This window comes from Eschrichtius robustus, chromosome 5, assembly GCF_028021215.1.
Source record: "Eschrichtius robustus isolate mEscRob2 chromosome 5, mEscRob2.pri, whole genome shotgun sequence".
NCBI lineage: Eukaryota > Metazoa > Chordata > Mammalia > Artiodactyla > Eschrichtiidae > Eschrichtius > Eschrichtius robustus.
Window position 1 is genome coordinate 44,462,374 of NC_090828.1, and position 22,119 is coordinate 44,484,492.

Below are 22,119 nucleotides of genomic sequence, written 5' to 3' on the forward strand. Positions count from 1 at the left end.
GAGATGTGGTTCCTAAGTTATATCTACTGCACAAAATCTCACCTTAGTGAAGGTGTTTGGATACTTTTTGAAGTTCTCTGAAAGTGCATTTCTATCAGTTGACAAATCTTTGTAATAGCACAGATGCAAAATAAATAAATCTTAGATTTCACTGGCTTTGAATAATTTGATAAGGAGTTGGAGAGAACATGAAATAATTACGGAAAAAGTGTTCCAGTGTGTGGCACTGGCTATAACAAAGACAAGCCTTTAAAGAAGTGAGAGGTCAGAATAGGTCTTCATGGCAGTAAAAGGTAGGATTTAAGAAGGTAGTAGGAAGCTGAAGGGTGGAATTTCAAAGATTGAACTTGTTAAGTATTTCAAACATTTAGTCATTGGGAGATGTCCCCCTCTTTCTAGGAAAACCACACACTAGATGAAGTCTCTTGGGCACTTGGAATTGCTTAGATCTTTCTTTTTGAATTTGTTTTACTGAAGTATAGTTGATTTACAATATTGTGTTAATTTCTGCTATACAGCGAAGTGATTCAGTTATACATATATATACATTCTTTTTCATATTCTTTTCCCTTACGGTTTATGACAGGATATTGACTACAGTTCCCTGTGCTATACAGTAGGACCTTGTTGTTTATCCATTCTGCACATAATAGTTTGCATCTGTTAATCCCAAACACCCTATCCATCAGAATTGCTTAGATCCTGCACATCATTTTGGGAAAGGGCTTCCATTAGCACCTGTGGTTAGGAGCAGGCTCAAGGGCAATCTATACCTCTCAGCTTGTGGCAGGTACTGAGCGCGAGTTGATTGTGCTTTCTTTGTCAATGAAGTGTTAAGATGGGAAAAATAAGAGCTCCCTGAAAAAATTCTGCAGAACAAAAGGAAGGAACATAATCTGAAGCTTTGAAGGAAGAGCCCCCTGCGAATGTGAAAGGAACCAGAAAAAATATGAAAGCAAACAAAAAACATTGGGCATACTTAATAACATGTAAAATGATGTGGCTCCAGTGAAATAGGAAAGACAGCCCATAAGTAGACAACAAGCTTAGATGAAAGGGCAGCAGGTTACAAGGGGGAACAGGCAACATAGGAAGGATGACTGGAAACTAAAATGCAATAGCAGAACCTGACATTCCACTTTGAAGGTCATAGATAAGAAGGAGTTGAATATCATATTACAGATAATGAAGTTGTGTCTGTGGAGGACAAACCTGAGAAGCTCTCACCAAAAAAGGACAAGGATAAAAATGATGAGAACAAACATTAGTCAAACTAAGGGTGGAGCCCAGTAGTATGTGTTTTAATAAGTCCTCCAAGTGATTCTGAGTCACGTTAAGTGGGAACTAGTGCCCAAGACATCGATTGTATGTAATGAATTAACTGCATTCATATTTCTGCCCTGTGATTCTAGAATGGTACCAGTTATATACCATGCTTGGAAAAATTGAGAAAATAGTTAAGTCTTTTGCAGTGATCTCTGGTTCAGATGAGGAACCCCTCCGTGAGAAAGGTTCTTTTATATTACCTATTGTCAGCCCTGCCCCTAAAAAAAACCAAACAAGCCTATGTGTCTTTTCTTCTATCAGGTCTGCCACCTACAATGCCCCATATGTACTCTACATCTAATTCATCTTTAAAGACTGAAAGTTCTACTCTATATTTTTTAACAGTCTTAAATACCACTATGATTAGATGTGATTTTTTTCCTTCATTGACTCAGTGCATTCAATCTTTACTCCAAATTTGGCATTTATTCTTTATTGTCGGTTATTATGAAATATGCCCAAGTATATTAGATGGTCTATAAAGGTGAGGACTACTTTTTTTTTAGCATGCTCATAACAACTAGGGAATGCACAGTATATATTTAATACATTATTTATTTAAAAAATTCTGCTTTAAAAAACATCTTTGTAGCCTTTGAAAGAGTAAAATTTACAGACTGAAAGTGAATCAGTTCTTTTTTCTTGTAATGGGATTTTATATGTATCTTGGTTTTGAAGGCTAACTTTTCATGTCCAATTTACAAACGTTGCTTAATATAAGACTCAGTGAACTCTAGCTTTTGAAAATGTAATCCTCTAGATCTTTGGCTCTCAACCTTGGCTGCATTTTAGAATCACTTGAGAGTCTTTCAGAAATCCTGGTGCCCAGGCTTTACTTACCTCCTGAACCATTAATCACATATTGGAGCAGGACTCAGGCATTTTTAAAGCTCCCTTGTAATCCCAATGTGAAACTAAGGTTAGGAACTGCTGAACTACTAGCGATCACCGACTAGTGTGTAGTTCAGTGTTAGCTGTGGACCTTTTTCAAAAAGGCAGTGGTTCTCACAGGTTAGCTCTTATCAAAATCCAAGGGCTGGAAGGCAGTGATTCTCACAGGTTAGTTTGTATCAGAATGCAAGAGCTTGTTAAAAGGCAGACTCGGGACTTCCCTGGTGGTGCAGTGGTTAAGAATCCGCTTGCCAATGCTGGGGACACGGGTTCGATCCCTGGTCCGGGAAGATCCCACATGCCGCGGAGCAACTAAGCCCATGCACCACAACTACGGAGCCTGCGCTCTAGAGCCCACACGCCACAACTACTGAAGCCTGTGCCCTCTAGGGCCCACGTGCTGCAACTGCTGAGCCCATGTGCTGCAACTGCTGAGCCCACATGCTGCAACTACTGAAGCCCGCGCGCCTAGAGCCCATGCTCCACAACAAGAGAAGACACTTCAGTGAGAACCCCGCGCACCACAATGAAGAGTAGCTCTCGCTTACCGCAACTAGAGAAAGCCCGCGCGCAGCAACAAAGACCCAACGGGGCCAAAAATAAAATATAATAAAAAAAAAAATAAATAAAGATGGACTTAAAAAAAAAAAAAGGCTGACTCCTCTCACCCCCCAGTTCCAGTTTAGTCAGTTTGAAGTGTGGCCTAAGAATTTGCATTTCTAAAAGTTCCCAGATGATGTTGATGATGCTCGTGATAGTGGGGGTGCCTCACCTTAGGAGCCACTGCCATAAAGTGTTGAGGACACGCAGTTTGTTATTCAAAAGGCCTTTGTTTTCAGAATTTTTAGTAGAATTTTAGTATTATAGGTAATTGTTTTATGGATACATTTTAAATCCTAATATAGAAGTATGAGACTTAGATAGGGCAAATACAGCTTACGAAAAGGTAGCCAAATAGTTTTATCTCTGTCTTTATCTTGATTCTGATCAATGGATTGTTTCTTATAAGAAAGAATTGTAAGAAAACTTGAACAATCCAAAAGATGGCGCCATAGAGCTTGATTTTTATTTAATTTTATTTTTTCTTTTTTACTATAGAAAAAAATATTTTTCCAGCAATGAAAATGACAGTTTTACTGTCTCTTGTTGTTTACCATGAAGAGTAACACAGCACTTTGTAGAGGGGATGACTAAATTCTATTGTGTTTCAGATTTCAGAAATTCAAATGCTTACTTGATATTTTGGTATACAGTAAAATAAAAATGTTTCTGAATGGTTCTCCACTGGGTTAATTAAAAGTATGTAAGATTATGTCATTACAATGTTTTTGAAAGAGAGGAAAATTTTTTTGAATAGCAATTTGAAAGAATAATTCATTGTTTCCTAAGAAGGAAGAATTTTAATTTCCTTTACCCTTTATTTTAAAAATCTAGTCATATTTTCTCAAGTTAATATATAACAGAATGGCAAATTTGCTTTAAAAGTTAAAATTAATTTTAAGTAGATATAGAACAGAAAAAATTCTTATTTTTATTCTGTATGTGTATTGCTACCTACATTTCCCTCCCAACTGAATTGGATTTAAAAAACTTTTAAGTTTCTTTCCTTTTCCTTCTTCCCTTTCTTTGTCCCTTCCTCTCTCCCTTCCTCCCTTTTCTCTTCCCACCAATGCATTTTACAGTAGAAACAAAATTAGCTCCCCCAAGCCAACTCAAAATACGTTTACAATATGGTATTGTTTTTGTGTTTCTTAAAGTGTCCTAAAGATGCTGCAAGCAAAAGCATTTTGTGATCAATATAATGGAAAATTAAAAGTTTTAAGGCATACTTTAGAAGGGGTATACTCTAATGAATAGAGAAGAAGTGGGAACTGGATTGGAAACAGGGAGCATATACAATCTCCAAAAGACTTTTTGGGACACAAACTAGCCACATGGAAAACTGACTAGTGCTCAGTTAAATGGGAGCTACTGAATCAGATTTGAGTTTAGCCACAATTAATGTCACTGAGACATGTTCTTTTGAGAAGAATTACTACAAAATGATGTAGTATTTGCATATAACCTATGCATATCCTCCTGTATACTTTAAATCATCTCTGGGTTACTTATACGATGTAAATGCTGTGAAAATACAATGTAAATAGTTGCAGTTGCACAGCAAAATTCAAATCTTGCTTTTTGGAACTTTCTGGAGTTTTTTTCTCAAATATTTTGAATTCACAGTTGGTTAAATCTGTGGGTATGGAGGGCTGAGTGTATTTTGGATATTAACCCCTGATCAGTTATATGGTTTGCAAATATTTTCTCCCATGTCATAGGTTGCCTTTTCATTTGTTGATGATTTCCTTTGCTGTGTAGAAGCTTCTATTTGATGCAGTTCACGTTTATTTTTGTTTTTTTGCCTTTGCATTTGGTGTCAATCCCCCAAATCATTGCCAAGACCAGTATCAAGGAACTTATTCCTTATGTTTTCTCCTAGGAGTTTTATGATTTCAGGTCTTACATTCAAGTCTAATCCATTTTGAGCTGATTTTTGTGTATAGAGTGAGGTCTAGTTTCATTTTTTTCCATGTGAATATCTGGTTTTCCCAACACCATTTATTGAAGAGATAGTCCTTTCCCCATTGTATATTCTTGACTCCTTTGTTGAAAATTAGTTGACCATATTGTGTGGTTTTATTTTTGGGCGCGTTCTCTCTCTCTATTTTTTTTTTTTTTTTTTTTTGGTTCCACTGGTCTATGTGTCTGTTTTTATGCCAATACCATAGTGTTTTGATGACTGTAGCTTTATAATATGACTTGAAGTCAGGAAGTGTGATGCTTCCAGCTTTGTTTTTCTTTCTCAAGGTTTCTTTGGCTATTTGAGGTCTTGATTATTCTGTATCTGTGAAAAATGCCATTGGAATTTTGACAGAGATTACATTGAGTTTGTAGATTGCTTTGGGTAGTATGGACATTTAAACAATATTCTTCCGATCAGTGAGCACAGAATATCTTTCCATAATATGTGTCTTCTTCAATTTCTTTCATCAATGTCTTAGAGTTGTGAGTGTATAGCTCTTTCACCTCCCTGGTTAAATTTATTCTTAGGTATTTTATTCTTTTTGATCCAATTGTAAATGGGATTGTTTTCTTAATTTCTCTCTCTGAAAGTTATTTGTGTACAGAAACACAACTGATTTTTGTGTATTAATTTTGTATCCTGCAACTTTACTGAATTTGTTTACTAGTTTTAACATTTTTTTGGTGGCATCTTTAGGGTTTCCTATATATAATATCATGTCATCTTCAGATAGTTTTACTTCCTTTCTGATTTAGATCCTTCTATTTATTCTTCTTGCCGAATTGCTCTGGCTAGGACTTTCTATGGTGAATAAAAGTGGTGAGAGTGGGCATCCTTGTCTTATTCCTGATCATAGAGGAAAAGCATTCAGCTTTTCACTGTTAAGTGTGATGTTAGCTGTGGGCTTGTCGTATATGGACTTTATTATGTTGAGGTACATCCATCTATACCTAATTTGTTGAGGGTTTTTAATCATAAAAGGATGTTGAATTTCATCAAATGCTTTTTCTGCATCTATTGAGATGATCATATGATTTTTATCCTTCATTTTGTTAATGTGGTGCATCACACTGATTTCACATATGTTGAACCATTCTTGTATCTCAGGAGTAAATCCTACTTGATCATGGTATATGATCCTTTTAATGTATTGTTGAATTTGGTTTCCTGATATTTTGTTGAGGATTTTTCCATCTGTGTTCATCAGGAACATTGTCCTGTAATTGTCTTTCCTTACAGCGTTTTTGTCTAATAAGAATGGTAGACATTCTTATTGCTAAGGCTGCTTGTGTAGATCAAGGTTACTTGATTTCAGATACATGAATATGAGACAGGTATGCATTGAACTCTGATTCTTATTTGTCCTTTGTGGGTTTAGGGTGGAAGCAGCCAGTTGTTAACTGTGATGAAACTAGACCTGAAGCAAATGTGCAAAGATAAAGGATGATCAGTCAGGGACTTCCCTGGCAGTCTAGTGATTAAGAATTCGCCTTCCGGGCTTCCCTGGTGGCGCAGTGGTTGAGAATCTGCCTGCCAATGCAGGGGACACGGGTTCGAGCCCTGGTCTGGGAAGATCCCACATGCCGCGGAGCAACTACGCCCGTGAGCCACAATCACTGAGCCTGCGCGTCTGGAGCCTGTGCTCCGCAACAAGAGAGGCCGCGATAGTGAGAAGCCCGCGCACCGCGATGAAGAGTGGCCCCCACTTGCCGCAACTAGAGAAAGCCCTTGCACAGAAACGAAGACCCAACACAGCCAAAAATAAAAATTTAAAAAAAAAAAAAAATGTCTTTAAAAAAAAAAAAGAATTCGCCTTCCAATGCAGGGGGTGTGGGTTTGATCCGTGGTCGGGGAGCTAAGATCCCACCTGCCACCCGGTCAAAAAACCAAAACATAAAACAGAAGCAATATTGTAACAAATTCAATGAAGACTTTAAAAATGGTCCACATCAAAAAAAATCTTAAAAAAAAAAAAAAAAAGAAAAGGATGATCAGTCAGAGACTAAAGGAAGGTACTGCAGTGCAGTTGCCCTGGGAAGTAAAAATAAAAGGACTATACTGACAGGCAAAGTTGTGTTATGGAGAAAGCAATAAAATATATTAAGAGAGGAAGAAAAATCAGACAAAAAATGATATGGGGAATTCCCTGGTGGTCCGGTGGTTAGGACTCGGCGCTTTCACTGCCAGAGTCCGGGTTAGATCCCTGGTCAGGGAACTAAGATCCCATGGCGTGGCCAAAAAAAAAAAGATGTGAAAAAGAGCCTCCTTTAAGACTGAAGATTAATAACATGGCAGGATCTGTGAAAGGAAGAATAGAGAAGAAATTTCCCTTGAATTTCTAAGTGTTCAGAATATGTACTTATGTGCATTCATTTTCATTTGTGTTCACTGTTGGAATTTCTCCAAGCCTGGATGGAGATCTTTTTCTTGATAGAGAAGGGTAGGTGCCTCCCTTTCCCCCATGGGATTCTCTCTACTTAGATTTCCTTCTGCTTTATTAGGGGAGAGTAAGGGTTGCTTTTAGTTGCAGAATTTCTCATAATAGATTTTTAGGGTTATTTAGTTTCTCAGTGAGCCTTTTTCATAGGTAAGCATTGGGTTCTATTTTTCAATACACAATGGATTATCCTCTAACAAATGTTCCTATGCTGTTTAACTCCATCTCATCCCTTGTCTGTCTTATTACGTAGAGCCCTTTATTCTCTCCTTGCCTCTACTCTTTTCACCCTGACTTTTAGCCCAAACATAATCTAAGTAGAGAATCGGAAAGCGCTTCCATTTACTAACCAGGAACTTGGCTTTACTGCCTGCCCTTGCCCCATCTCCATCCCCGTTTTAAGGTATTGATTTCTGGAAAGTAGAACTTTTACTTTCCAGGAGTAGGGGTATTCTTGGCAACTTTCACAGACTTGCAGATTCTCAGATCTACAGGGAGTTCTTTTCCATTTCCTTGGCCATTTCCTGTGGGCATATTGGTCAGGTTTTTGGTTCATTTCCTTTTTAAATGTGAAAGCACCCTAGGTTCTTGGTCAGGTGGCAGGCACCTTTCCTCTGTGCCGTTCTCATCCTGCCTCCATTTTATCCCCACTATGTTGGGTTGGATGATTTGTGGTCTAGAGGGCTCTGTGTCTTACTGAGGAGGCATCAGATTATTTCACAGAGAAGAAAGGGGCAGAGGAGCTCCTTTTGCCCATAAAATGAGCTCATTCTCCTAAGGATATATGGAGGTAGGAGATTTAAGACTAACTAGAGGTTCATTATGATTTTAGCAATAATATGAGGTTGTTCTCAGCTATTTCACCCAACCAGCAAAAATTACTGGATGTCTGCTATGTATTAGATACTGGTTAGGCTCTAGGGATAAAATAGTGAGCAAGATAGATATATTTTCTTTCCTTATGGAGCTTACTGTCTTGTGAGGCAGGTACAGAGTTGTCTGGAAATACATAAGAGTACCGGCCTCAACTGTGTGTGTGTATGTCTGAGTACTTTAGTGATGGAGATGGTGTAGGGAGAGCACCCTGGAGGAAGTTGTACTTAAGCTGAGACTTAAAGAGAAATCAGCCAGAGACAAACAAGGTGGGATAGTGGAGGAATGCGCTATGGTTGGTACAAGCGTGTTAAGGGGTTGATGCAGTGTAGAAGAATAGTGTGTGAGTGAGAAGATAATAGTATATGTGAAGATGAGAGAATTCATGTTTGGGAAAGTTAAGTGTGCCTAGATTTGGGAGTATGAAGGAGATAGTGGTTCAGTTCTAAGGTTAGAGAGGTAAGCAAGAAGCCAGATCAGACCTCTTAGATATAAGTTGTTTATCCTGAGATCAAGAGGGAGAGCCATTTTAAAGTGCTTTTAGCCAGGGAAATGGCTTGAATGGTGCATTTTAGACAGAGAACTCTCTTGTGGGAGGAACAGGTTGTAGGGAGGTTACGATTGGTTGTAAAGAGATTATTCAGGAAGCTCTTGCAGGGATCCAGGTGGGAGATTACGGTGATTTTGAACTAGCGTGGAGATAATGAAGGGGGGCGGAAATTAGATAGATTTAAGGGAGATACTTAGGAGGAGACTTGGTGGGATTTGATGATGTATTGGATGTGAGAGATAAAGGGGAGAAGGAGGCAAGGATGACTTCCAGGTTTCTAGACTGGGCAGTGGGATGAATGGTGGACTGTTTACTTAAGATTCGGGAGAAAGTGTGGCTGGGGAGTGGGTTGGGGAGAGTGAAGGGAGATGAGTTTAATTTGTTAGGTGTGAAATACCTGTGGGCTTATCCACGTGGGAGTGTTTTGTCTGAACAAAAGTGTTTTGTCCGTTATGCACATCTGGAACTCAGGGTGCTGCCTGGGCAGGAAGTATAACTTTAGGACTTACAGAGGCACAGTATGCTCCAAAGTGTGCGCTTCTGCAACATGAATTAGCTCATAAGTGATTGGTAAATGGGAAAATGATGTTAGGATAATGCAAAAATTATATTGATTCATATGCAGTTTTTTCTAGGCAAGGGGAGATAGGATAGTGGCAGTAGATATATAATCATCTAGACAGGAAAAGAGTGCTTAATGACCTCAGTTGCTGTACTGTGAATAGGCATTCTCTTGTCTGTATTTTAAGAAAATTTAAAAAAAAAAACCCACACAAACAAATGCCTGTTTCTGGGTGGACCTCCACCGTAAGGTGAACCCTCAACTCTTGGCACTTGGTGTTTAATGGCGGTCCCACTGGCTTATAGCTGCACTTCCACTGCTTTGTCTCAGCATGTGCCAGTCCTGCTCTGATTAAAGTATTGCCATTCTTTCCACTTTATTTTTGTGCATTTAAAATATCTGCTGTGGCATTCTCTGTTCATATTGAGCTGGTGGTCCTAATCAAGTCCCTGGCCTGGGACCATTTATACTTTCTGTTAGCAGTCAGATTACAAAGTTGCATAGGTTTTGAGCAGACTGCCGAAACTCTGTTTTTCTTATAAGCTCTGTGCAGTTTTGTAGAGCCTGAGGATTTTTTTTCAGTAACTCATCATGTTATAGCAGAGAAACTTGTATTGAAAATTTGTCAGTAGAAGAGATAATGCAAGGAAATGTGACAGAAATAGAGTGACACCCAAAGTAAGTCCAGAATGGAATACAAAAAAATGTTTATTGGCCAGAGGCAGAACAAGGAGCCTATAAAAGACACTGAAAAAGGGGGGCCCAGAGGGGCAAACCAAAAGAGTGGACTTGTCATGGGAACCTTCAAGTTGGCTTCTGTGCCCCAGAAATCTTTGAGAGTTTCTTTGCTTTGTGGTAAAGAACCATATTCCAGGTTTGTTTTGTACATTTTATTCACCAGACCTAAAATCGTGTGTTTTTCCAAGGCAGCCCTGGTTACTTTTAGTAGGAAATGATGGTTAGCAATAATAATCTGGGCACTAGTTAAGTTGGTAATTGTTTCTAGGCCTTTTTGAAGAGAACTAAGAATATGTGTTCTGTTTTTAAGAGAAAATAGGTCCTAGATCCTGAGTTCAGTACTTCCTATTCAAATTTAGATTCTTACTTCTTTGATATTTGTAACTTTCTTCTCATGTATGTTGAAAATCTTTATTTAAAAAAAATAACATTAAGATTGTGACAAATTTGCTTTGTCCTAATGTGTATAATAGTTTCAGAATAACAATATCAATGTTATTATGAAGAATAGTCACTTGAAATAATTACTGTCTTTGCCCTATACCAAAATTTTTTAGTAACTTAGCTTTTTCATATTTTTCCAGAGTATTCAACTTGGTTCTCATGAAATACTCTTTATTTATGACTGACATTTGGTAAACTCTGAACTCAACAGATCAGAGAAGTATCAGGTATATCAAAAAGTAGCCAGAGGGCTTCCCTGGTGGCACGGTGGTTGAGAATCCACCTGCCAATGCAGGGGACACGGGTTTGAGCCCTGGTCCGGGAGGATCCCACATGCCATGCGGAGTGACTAAGCCCGTGTGCCACAACTACTGAGCCTGCGCTCTAGAGCCCATGCTCCACAACAAGAGAAGCCACTGCAGTGAGAAGCCAGCGGGCACCGCAACGAAGAGTAGCCCCTGCTTGCCCGAAGACCCAATGCAGCCAAAAATAAAATAAATAAATTTATATTAAAAAAAAAAAAGCCAGAGAGTAGCTTTCAGGATGCTAGTTAATATAGATATTAGTTTTACAGAGTTAATGGAAATTGTTGGTAAATCTGAGGTCGATTAAGAGTACTCCTGTTATAATAGTTCTTCTTGTTTGAATATATGATATGAGACAGTGGTTTCTTAGAGCTTCTCTTTTTAAACATCTATTAAATATGATTGGGATTGACAAATACACACTAATATGTGTAAAATAGGTAACTAATAAGAACCTGCTGTATAAAAATAAATAAAATTCAAAAAAATAAATATAATAGACATTTAAATATAATATGTGGTATGTTATAATATATTGGGGAAATGTGCTTATTTAGGCAAAAACCTTGAGCATGAATCCAGGAGGTGTGTAAGAGTTATTTCTAATTTATGTTTTGTTTTTTAAATTAATTAATTTATTTATGGCTGCGTTCAGGCTGCGTTGGGACTTTGTTGCTGTGCTGGCTACTCTTCATTGTGGTGCACGGGCTTCTTATTGCGGTGACTTCTTTGTTGCAGAGCACGGGCTCTAGGCACGTGGGCTCAGTAGTTGCAGTGTGTGGGCTTCAGTAGTTGTGGCTCACGGACTCTAGAGCGCAGGCTCAGTAGTTGTGGCACACGGGCTTCGCTGCTCTGCAGCATGTGGGATCTTCCCGGACCAGGGCTTGAACCCGTGTCCCCTGCATTGGCAGGTGGATTGTTAACCACTGCGCCACCAGGGAAGCCCTCTAATTTATGTTTTAATGTAAGATGTACCAGAATTATATTTCTGCTCACTGGCTTTTTCATAAATTGAGGTATAATTGACATATAATGTTTTAGGTGACAACATAATGATTTGATGTATGTATATGTTGTGAAACCTTAAGTTAACACTCACCACCACACATAATTGAAAAAAATTTTTTTTCATATAACTTTTAAGATTTACTCTCAGCAATTTTCAAATATCTCTCTGATATTTCTGTTTAAAGTAAAACTGTACCTCCAAGGATGGTAGACTGTTAATTCATAAATAAATTAAATATTTCTACCACAATTATTTGTTTCTGCTGAGTATAATTTTTGTCCAAAAATAACATGAATTATATGCATCCAAAGCAGGATAATGTAAATGCTCTCTGTAGTCTATCAAAATACATTAATATTATGTAATCGATGTTAATACTATTAATATGCAATATTAGCCTGTTAATATTAATGTGAGAAGCATAATAAAAATATCTTTGTTTTTACTGTGTAGGTGCTAATCTAAGGCATGTGGTCCCAGAGATACATTATGAAACTTATGATTATGATATTAACTTTTATACCATAGTGACATAATGTGTGTTGAAAATCTATTTGAATTTCTAACAGAAATATATACCTAATTTCAAAGAACCATTTATAATCTTGAATGATGGTGAGAGAAGACTCTCATGTACTCACTGATACTGAGATGCAGTGTTCATTCTGGACAGGAGCTTACTCATTCTCTCTGATTAAAATTTAAATTCATGGCTCTTTGTGTGAGCATTAGTCACATCACCCCATTGTATGCCTTTCTGAGTTTGTTGTTTTCTTTACTGTGGTTGTTGGCGCTGGTTACTCTGGAACATTTATTTTTATTTTTATTTTCACTTGGATCAAAAAGACTATTGTGAAACAATTTCAATTAGTAATATAGTACAGAGAACTCCAGTGTATCCTTCATCCACATTCCCTATTATTTCCGCATTTGTTTTATTTTCTCTTCTTCTCTCCCACATGTGTCTATGAATAATTTTTTTCTGAACCATTTGAAAGTTGAAGACATGATAATTCTTTATTGCTAAATTTTTCAGTGTGTATTGCTTAAGAATAAGACACCAAAATCAGGGAATTTAACACTGATATATTATTATCTGGAACACTTCTTTTTCAGGCACCAAATTAAATTGTTCTACATGTGTTTTTGTTTTTGTGTTGGGGGATTAATCTTGCCATTAGTATAAATCATGGAGTAATTGAGTATATATTAAATTAACTTTAAATATCTGTATAATTATCAATTTTTTAAAATGTGCTTTTTGTCTAGAATAGTAATATTATCTGGAAATATAGAAGTGATACTCATTTCTAGTTACTGATAAGCATATTTGCATTTTGAAGGATTTAATTGTGCTTTTTAAGTAATTATAATGAGATCTTCTTTAAAAGCCTTAAAGCTATACCAGCCTTTTTCCTCTGTTGAACAGTGAAAACTCATCTAGCTCTAGTCTCTTAATTAAAAAAAAAGTCTTAGATCACCTAAGTTTTGCATTTAAGAATGCCAAACTTTATAAACAAGTAGGGTACGAGTTTGACTACATTCATATGTTCAGTTATTTGTGCTTATCCATATTAATATTCTCTATACTAGATTATAAATATGGATCAGATTCATTTTACTTTATCTTCACAGTGTCAGTATAGTACTGCAATGAAGATTGTTTAATAATAATCCAAGTAAAAAACAAAGAATGTCAGAATGCTTGAGACACCATAAATATAAGGCATAGAAGGGTTAAATGTAAAATAATAGAAAAAGTGTTTACCAACACTAAAATAAAGCTGATACAGCTATTTTAATATCAAATAAGGTACATTTTATGGCAAAAGCTTTTACTTGATATAGGACATTTCATAGTTACAATAAACAGGTATGACAAATCTAAATTTGTGTGTCCTGTGAATCTTTCTATTGTGTATTTTTTCTCTTAGGCTTTAGTCATGTGGGCTTATGTCAGATTACTTCTAATTGAGTGCTGGTTATTTCTAATTGAGTTATTTCTACTTGAGTATTATTTGAGCCCTAATCTTCCTACCGTCATTTCTAGTAGGAATGTAGGCTAAGGGCACTAGCAATCCCAGATCATCTCAATCCTGTCAGGAATGGGAGGATTTGAAGCTGAGCGTTTGAATCCAGGCCAACCTAACTTCTAATGTGTAACATTTTGGGGCCCAGTTCAGCAAGCCCTCAATTTCAGTTCTTATTCTCTTAGCAGATAGGGCTTAGTTCAGTCTGTTGAAAGCTATTCAGCTTTTCACCTTCTTAAGTTCAGTGTAGTCAGATTCTGAAAGTAATTTTATTGACTCTAATCAACTATAGAAAGATATTTTATAAATACTTGTCTAAAACTCTCAGTTTATAGCAATATGAAGCTGAACAGAATTGCTTAATGAGTTTCATAATGTACAGTATGACACTGAGAAACAATGGGAACAAACCTCTGCCTCTGTGAAATAACTCTACTGGTGTGATATTTTCAAACATTTAAAAATGTTTAATCTTGCAAAAAAGCAGAAAGCCCTTAAAGGGGAAATAGACAAAACCACAATCCTAGGAGAAGATTTGAACATACTTCTTTCAATGACAGATGAAGCAGAGACATAAACAGTATATGTACATATATACACATACATTTTACGTGCATGCACATGATTTGAACATGGTCCAATAAACAATCCGATTAACATGGACTCAGTAACTGTAGATTTCATGTTCAATTCATGTGTGCATGGAACATTTACCAAAATTGGCCATAGAATTAGTCTCAGCATATTCCAAAGGATTAATCTTACAGACTGTTCTCTGGCCCCAATGGAATTAAGCTAGTAATCAATAATAGACAGAAAATCCTGAATGTTTGGAACATGTTTCTGCTACACTTTGAGGGTATGGAAGGATTACTTAAATTACACTAAATGGATTACACTAAATGTACCATAAACAAAAATAACAAATTCGATTGTGCTAAAATTAAGAAGCTCTATTCATTCCAGGACATCATTAAGAGAGTGAAAAGGCAAGCCACAGACTGGAAAATAGGTATTTGGAATACAGTCCCTTGTTCTTAGCAGGGGATTGGTTCCAGGACCCCCATCCGATGCTAAAACCCAAGAACGCTCAAGTCCATTGTATAAAATAGCATAGTATTTGCATGTAACATACGCACATCCTCCCATATACTTTAAATAATCCCTAGATTACTTACAATACCTAATACAGTGTAAATGCTATGTAAGTAGTTGTAAACGGTGTAAATGCTATGTAAATAGTTGCTGGTATGCAGCAAATTCAAGTTTTGTTTTTTGGAACTTTTTGTTGGAATTTTTTAGAAAATATTTTTGATCTGTGGTTAGTTGAACCTGCAGATGAGGAGCCGTGAATATGGAGGGCTGACTATACATACATTTGACAAGAAATCATATGAAGGATGTAGAAAGAATTTCTACCAATCAATAAGAAAATCCAATGGAAAAATGAGCAATAGATTAGACATTTCATAAAGAGAATATGCAGATGACCAAAAGCACTCAATTGCATTAATCAGCAAGAAAAGGAAAACTGAAACCACAGTGAAATACTAACATATACTCACTAGAATGGCTAAAATGTTTTCTATGTGAGTCTGTTTCTGTTTTGTAAATAAATTTATTCGTATTATTTTTTTAGATTTCACATGTAAGTGATATATGATATTTGTCTTTCTCTGTCTGACTTCACTTAGTATGATAATCTCTAGGTCCATCCATGTTGCTGCAAATAGCATTTCATTCTTTTTTATGGCTGGGTAGTATTCTATTGTATATATATACCACATCTTTATCCATTCATCTGTTGATGGACATTTAGGTTGCTACCATGTCTTGGCTATTGTAAATAATGCTGCTTTGAACATTGGGGTGTATGTACCTTTTTGAATTAGAGTTTTTGTCTTTTCCGGATATATGCCCAGAAGTGGAATTACTGGATCATATGGTAACTCTATTTTTAGTTTTTTTGTTTTTTTGTTTTTTAATTATTTATTTATTTATTTATTTATTTTTGGCTCTGTTGGGTCTTCGTTTCTGTGCGTGGGCTTTCTCAAGTTGTGGCAAGTGGGGGCCACTCTTCATCACGGTGCGTGGGCCTCTCACTGTCGCGGCCTCTCTTGTTGAGGAGCACAAGCTCCAGACGCACGGGCTCAGTAGTTGTGGCTCACGGGCCTAGTTGCTCCGTGGCATGTGGGATCTTCCCAGACCGGGGCTCGAACCCGTGTCCCCTGCATTGGCAGGCAGATTCTCAACCACTGCGCCACCAGGGAAGCCCTATTTTTAGTTTTTTAAGGAACCTCCATACTGTTCTCTGTAGTGTTTGAACCAACTTACATTCCCACCAACAGTGTATAGGGTTCCGTTTACTCCACACCCTCTCCTGTATTTATAATTCGTAGACTTTTTCATGATGGCCATTCTGACTGGTGTGAGGTGATACCTCATGGTAGTTTTGATATGCATTTCTCTAATAATTAGTGATGTTGAGCATCTTTTCATGTGCCTGTTGGCCATCTGTATAGAATGGCTAAAATGTGAAAGGCAATTTCAAGCGTTGGTGAGGATATGGAATACAAACTCATATTGCTGCTGGAGTAGAAATTGGTACTACTGCTTTGGAAAATTGTTTGATGTCATCTTTTAAAGTTGATTGAATTAATACTCTGACCCAACTGTTTTACAACCCAACCAAAATGTATGCACTTATGCCGCAAAAGACATGTGTAAGAATGGTCATTGAATCATTATTTGCAGTAGCCCCAAACTGAAAAACCTAACTAGCTATTCACAGTAGAATGAAAATAGTTTATTCATACAAAGGAATGCTGTACAATGAAAGAAATTATTGCTACACACAACATGAATAAATCTTGCAAACATAACATTGACTGAAGTCAAATAAAAAATAATACTCTATGGCCCTATTTATATCAAGATCAAAACCTGAAAAAGTTAATCTCATTTTGTTAGAAGTCAGGATAGTAGTTACCTGAAGGATGGGGAGGGAGTAGTGGCTGACAGGGTGCATAAAAGAATTTCTGACAATTTTTATCTGGGTTTTGGTTACAAGAATGTGTTCATTTTGGGATAATTCACTGGACCTGTGTGCTAGATGTTTGTACTCTTTGTGTACTTTCGATTGTATATTATATGTCAATTAAGGAAAAAAAAAAAGAAAGCCAGTGTGGCTGACAAGAGTGAAAGTGAGGAAAGTGGAGAATGGTAGACCATAAGATCAGGGAGATAGAAAGGGACCAGATCATGTAGGGCCTTATCAGCCAGGATGAGGAATTTCAGTAATATTTTAATGTGATGGGGAGTCACTGGAGAGTTTTGGGCAGGAGAATGACATGAACTGATTTACATTTAATAAGTTTACTTGGCTGCTGTTCAGAGGATGGATTGTGGCAAAAACAGAAGCAAGAGAGACTAACCCAGGCAAGAGATGATAGTGACTTCACCTAGGGTTGCAACAGTGTTGATGGTGAAGTGGCCTAATCCAAGATATATTTTGAAGTTAGTGCTATCAAGACAGGTTCATAGATTAGATTGTAAGATCAGAAAGAAAGGATGATGCTGAAATTTTTGGCCTGAGCAGCTGGGTGAATGGTGGTGCTATTTGCTGAGATGGAAAAGACTGAGGGAGCAGCATGTTCAAAGAGAAATCAAGAGGTTTACTTCTGATGCATGAACACTGAGATACATATTAGATGTTTAGGTGGAGATGTTAAGTAAACAGCTAGATATAAAATTCTAGAGAAATCAGGGGTGGGAAAGTAATTTGTCATTAATGTTACAGTGCTTAAAATCTTGGGGCTCTTGGAAGAGATCACCTGGGGAATGAATAGAAAGAACAATGCAGGTGAAGTGGAGTAGCGGGATGGTATCTGATCATTGGGGCAGATCAACATTCTGATGTCAGGGAGAAGAGAAAGAACAGCTAATGAGTTAGAAGGAAAATCAGGAGAGTGTAGAGTCTCAAAGCCAAGTCAGGTGTTTCCTGAAGTAGAGAGTGAACCACTCTGTCAAATGCTACAGAGATATCTAATTAGGTGATAAATGAAATTTGACTACTGGGTTGGGTAGGGTGCAGGGAGAGTATTTGAGGAGAGTTAGGAATTGGAATAAATTTTACATTTGGGGAATGAATCTGTATAACCTGTTGTTGATATAAAACTTGAAGACTTTGAAGCCTTTTTAGTCTAGCAAAGGAGTATCTGCTAAGATTAATGGTTAATAGTATGTAACGGTAAATTTTGGAAATTTCAAGGGGGATTTAACATAAGCAACCTATAATGGATTCTTTTATATAAGATACAAAAATTAGATATGAATCTGCCATGAGAGTGCTACACCCCTTTCAACATGGATCAGTATTTATGTCCTTAGTATCTCCAAGTCAGGTGGCTTGAATTTTCCTGGTCTTCATTTCATCTTAATTGAAAGGCATTTTAAATTGGCTCCTAATGGTACTTGTGTCAATGACCTCTTATTTGGAAAGCTTTTCATTAATAACTTCTTACTAAAACTTTGAAGTCTTTGACTTTGTTCATTATTTTATCAGCCATGGCTGAAACAAAATAACTTAATCAATGAATATGGGATCTATAGCTTCTACATGAAAGAGTACAGGACTTATAAATTTCTTTCTTTCTTGAATTTAGGAAGTAGGGAGGGCCCTCTGTAGAGAATTTGGGCTGTTAGTGGTTCTTTTGCAAAGGAATGAGGGTTCCAGAAGATATAATGGGAATGACTATCAGGGAGAGCAGTATTAGGAAAAAGCACACAGCAGTATTGGGATAAATTTATTAGAGGCCAAAGGCCTAAGACAGCTATTGTGTGATGCTGAATCATGACAGAATCCGGGTCTGGTTCTAACTGAAAATGTGGTGAAGAGACTTTTTTAATTGTAAAGAACAGGGACTCACCCAAACAGATCCAGAAAAGAGAAGGGAGCAGTTAAGAGACAAGTGCAGGGATCAAATGGGAATCCAAAGACAAAAACGCAACATAGCTTGTCTTCCTGAAAACTGAACTGCAAGTGTGGACTTAAGGCGAGTTTGAGTAGTGCATTTGCCTGTTTTTCTCTCTCCAGCTATTTCTGTTTGCCTTGTTCTCTGTGTTGTACAGGCTACATGCTGCTTCTCAGTTTTTTCGTCATCACCCCATATAATTTCAGCTTTCACTTGGCTGTCTTGTCTTCTTCAGCTCAAATTTCAAATGACCTTTAAGCTTCTTTGGCTGTCATCAACTCACAGCTACCCATTGTGTTTTCGGTTAAATACCGAAGAGTGAAAATCTTGTCTAATGCACTTTTCTTCCTCCTTTGCTCCCTGGGCCTTAGAATTCTAGTTAGCCTCAGTTGACTGTCCTTGGGTCCACTGCCAATCTCTAGTTCAGCCACTGCTGGCGAGAGGGCAAAGTCTCTGGGCAGAGCAGATTCCTGCAGAGAAGGGGCAATGATGGGATGGGCAGTGGCCTACTGTAGTAGGTCCTCCTCACTTTAAAATTACATGATTAATTGAAATTGTAAAGGCTTGGAACTTGGGAGAAGTGGCATGAAGGCCCTGTGGCTGGTGGAGTGAGCATGGAAAGAGTGGTGGGAGATGAAGTCAGAGAGGTAGGCTCCTGGGCCATATTATGTAGAGCCTTGCAGGCCATAGAATAGAGTTTGAAGTATGTGTGTATCTCAGATAAATATCCACATCTGTTCAAATATGTATTAGAGATACATAGGGAAGAATCTGAAGGGTTACATACCAAATTAATAACTGTGTCTTTGAGGAGGAAGAGGGCCGACTAGGATTAGAGTTGTGGTTAGACTTTATATATGTTTTATGAAGAGGGATATAGTCATGTGCTATAGTCCACAAACATGTGGAATTCAGAGTTAATTAGAAGAGTCAGGGGCAATAACTAGAGGAGTAAGGTTGAGGCAGGGTCAGTCGGTAAGGCCTGGAGATCTACCTGCTGTGCAGTCCCAGATGGGACCTAGTTCTTCTGAGCCCTAGGACTGAAAACATAGTCTGAAAACTGCGAATTCAGACCAACGCTCTAAGTTCTTAGCAAGACATCCCTGAACACTAATAAGCTTTCAGCTACATTGTGTTAAACTAAAGCAGAGAATAGAATGTGAGGCAGGGGTTCTTAAAATAATATAAGAAATTATTAATAAAACTAGTAATGTTTTACTTTTATTAAAATTTGTAAGATTTTATAATCTTGAAGTGTATAGTCTAATTTGGGTTAATATTATCAGATGATTTTTTCATAATAGAATACTTATAACATGATATTTGCTTGTACAAAGAGTATCAAACATTGTAGATTTAACTTATAAATGTTAACTCCAAAGGATGTAGCTAGTACCTGAAGAATTTTATTCATTTCCGTGCTTATTTATATGGTCTTTTAAAATTTAAGCTTAGGGGCTTCCCTGGTGGCACAGTGGTTGAGAATCTGCCTGCCAATGCAGGGCACACGGGTTCGAGCCCTGGTCTGGGAAGATCCCACATGCCGCGGAGCGGCTGGGCCTGTGAGCCACAATTGCTGAGCTTGCGCGTCTGGAGCCTGTGCTCCTGCAACAAGAGAGGCCCGCGCACCGCGATGAAGAGTGGCCCCCGCTTACCACAACTAGAGAAAGCCCTCGCACAGAAACGAAGACCCAACACAGCCATAAATAAATAAATAAATAAATAAATAAAAAATGTTAACTGTTAAAAAAAAAAAATAAGCCAGTGCTTATATTATTATGATTATTTAAGTAAAAAAAAAAATTTAAGCTTAGCATACAGTACATAAAATTTATAAGAAATTGCATGTGCTTTTGAGTATTTTCTTAAGGTTTAAAAGTTTCAACAACTTTTAAATGGTTGAACTGAGTATGAAAACACTTGAAAGGCTTGAGGAAATTGTAATGAAAAATTAGAATAATCAAATAGAGATAAGGCCTTTTCTATTTAGCTTATACTTACTTACTCGTATTAAGTGACTGACATTGTTCCAAATATTTTACGTGTTTTAACTTGTCTAACTCTGTGATGTTAAAGATAGACTACACTAGTTAAAAAGGAATAAGAATGAGTAGAACTAAACAATCTACTAGAAGTTCTGAATAATGTGAAAAAACATAACATAGGAAATGTATGTCACAATGTGAGCACTGACAAACTTGGATACTTTGTAGTCACATGTATACCTCTTATTTTATTCAAATATATCTGTTGATTCAGAGATGACTGTTAAGTTTGTCATTTTCAGTGAAATTCAACAAGTCAGAAATAGACTTTCAGCCACATCTTTTTATTTTGTAAAACTTGTGTTTAGTAATGGATTTTTAAGAGTTAAATAGTTACTAAGTGTTGTATCTGAGAAAAATGATGTTGCTAATTTTATTTGATGAACTATGTGAATAAATAAAATGTGTTAATATTCTATTTAAGGCTACTGAAATTTGCTAGAATAGCTTGGTTATGCTTTTTTTTTTTTTTTTAAACTTTGGGTTTATTTATTTATTTATTTATGGCTGTGTTGGGTCTTCATTTCTGTGCGAGGGCTTTCTCTAGTTGCGGCAAGTGGGGGCCACTCTTCATCGCGGTGCGCGGGCCTCTCACTATCGCGGCCTCTCTTGTTGCGGAGCACAGGCTCCGGACGCGCAGGCTCAGCAATTGTGGCTCACGGGCCTAGTCGCTCCGCGGCATGTGGGATCTTCCCAGACCAGGGCTCGAACCCGTGTGCCCTGCATTGGCAGGCAGATTCTCAACCACTGCGCCACCAGGGAAGCCCCGGTTATGCTTTTTTGATGATTGGTTCCACTAAGAATACTCAGTGGTTCTGGGAAGAGTCAGTATTCTATAATGCTGCATCTAGTTTGAAATAAGAGGGAATTGGGGAAGAGGACATGAAGCGTAACACAGGATACTAATCGAAAACACTTTAGCTAAAACAAATCTGTTCCAGATATCAGGGATACCCATGTATTTTTCACCCAGAAAGTTCTTCTGAAATTGTGTGGTTTAGGATTTCCCTCCCGTCTTTCTCCTGAAATTCCTTTAAAGAAATTCTTTATGAAGAATTATATATAATATATGTTATGTATATCTTTGTATATGATATAATTTACTTGGTTTATAATGTTTGTGAATGTGAGTTTTTTTTTTTTTAACCCCCGCAGTATTTTTAAAACAATTTTTTGCCTTTTCCCTAGGGAGTTGGTCTCTCAGTTCATGGGCAATTCCGAGTGGCTACTGAAAAGTCTCTTTTTGCAATGCCAGAAACAGCAATAGGTAAAAAAAAAAAACCAACTAAATTTTTCATAATTACTTTTAGAATTATCATCTTTTGATACATTTCAGAGTACAGTTATTGAAGGAATTGATGGAATCTTGT

The 22,119-nt window shown here is 37.3% G+C and overlaps 1 protein-coding gene across 4 annotated transcripts in view; it reads left to right on the forward strand.

Annotated features, from left to right (window-relative positions):
• The window catches only part of HIBCH (3-hydroxyisobutyryl-CoA hydrolase), a 90,858-nt gene that overhangs the window by 30,235 nt on the left and 38,504 nt on the right, over positions 1-22,119 (forward strand). For all 4 annotated transcript variants that reach the window (XM_068544787.1, XM_068544786.1, XM_068544784.1 and 1 more), the window contains one exon: positions 21,938-22,016. In XM_068544787.1, the coding sequence (XP_068400888.1) occupies positions 21,938-22,016 (79 nt within the window). The remainder of the gene's footprint in view (positions 1-21,937; positions 22,017-22,119) is intronic.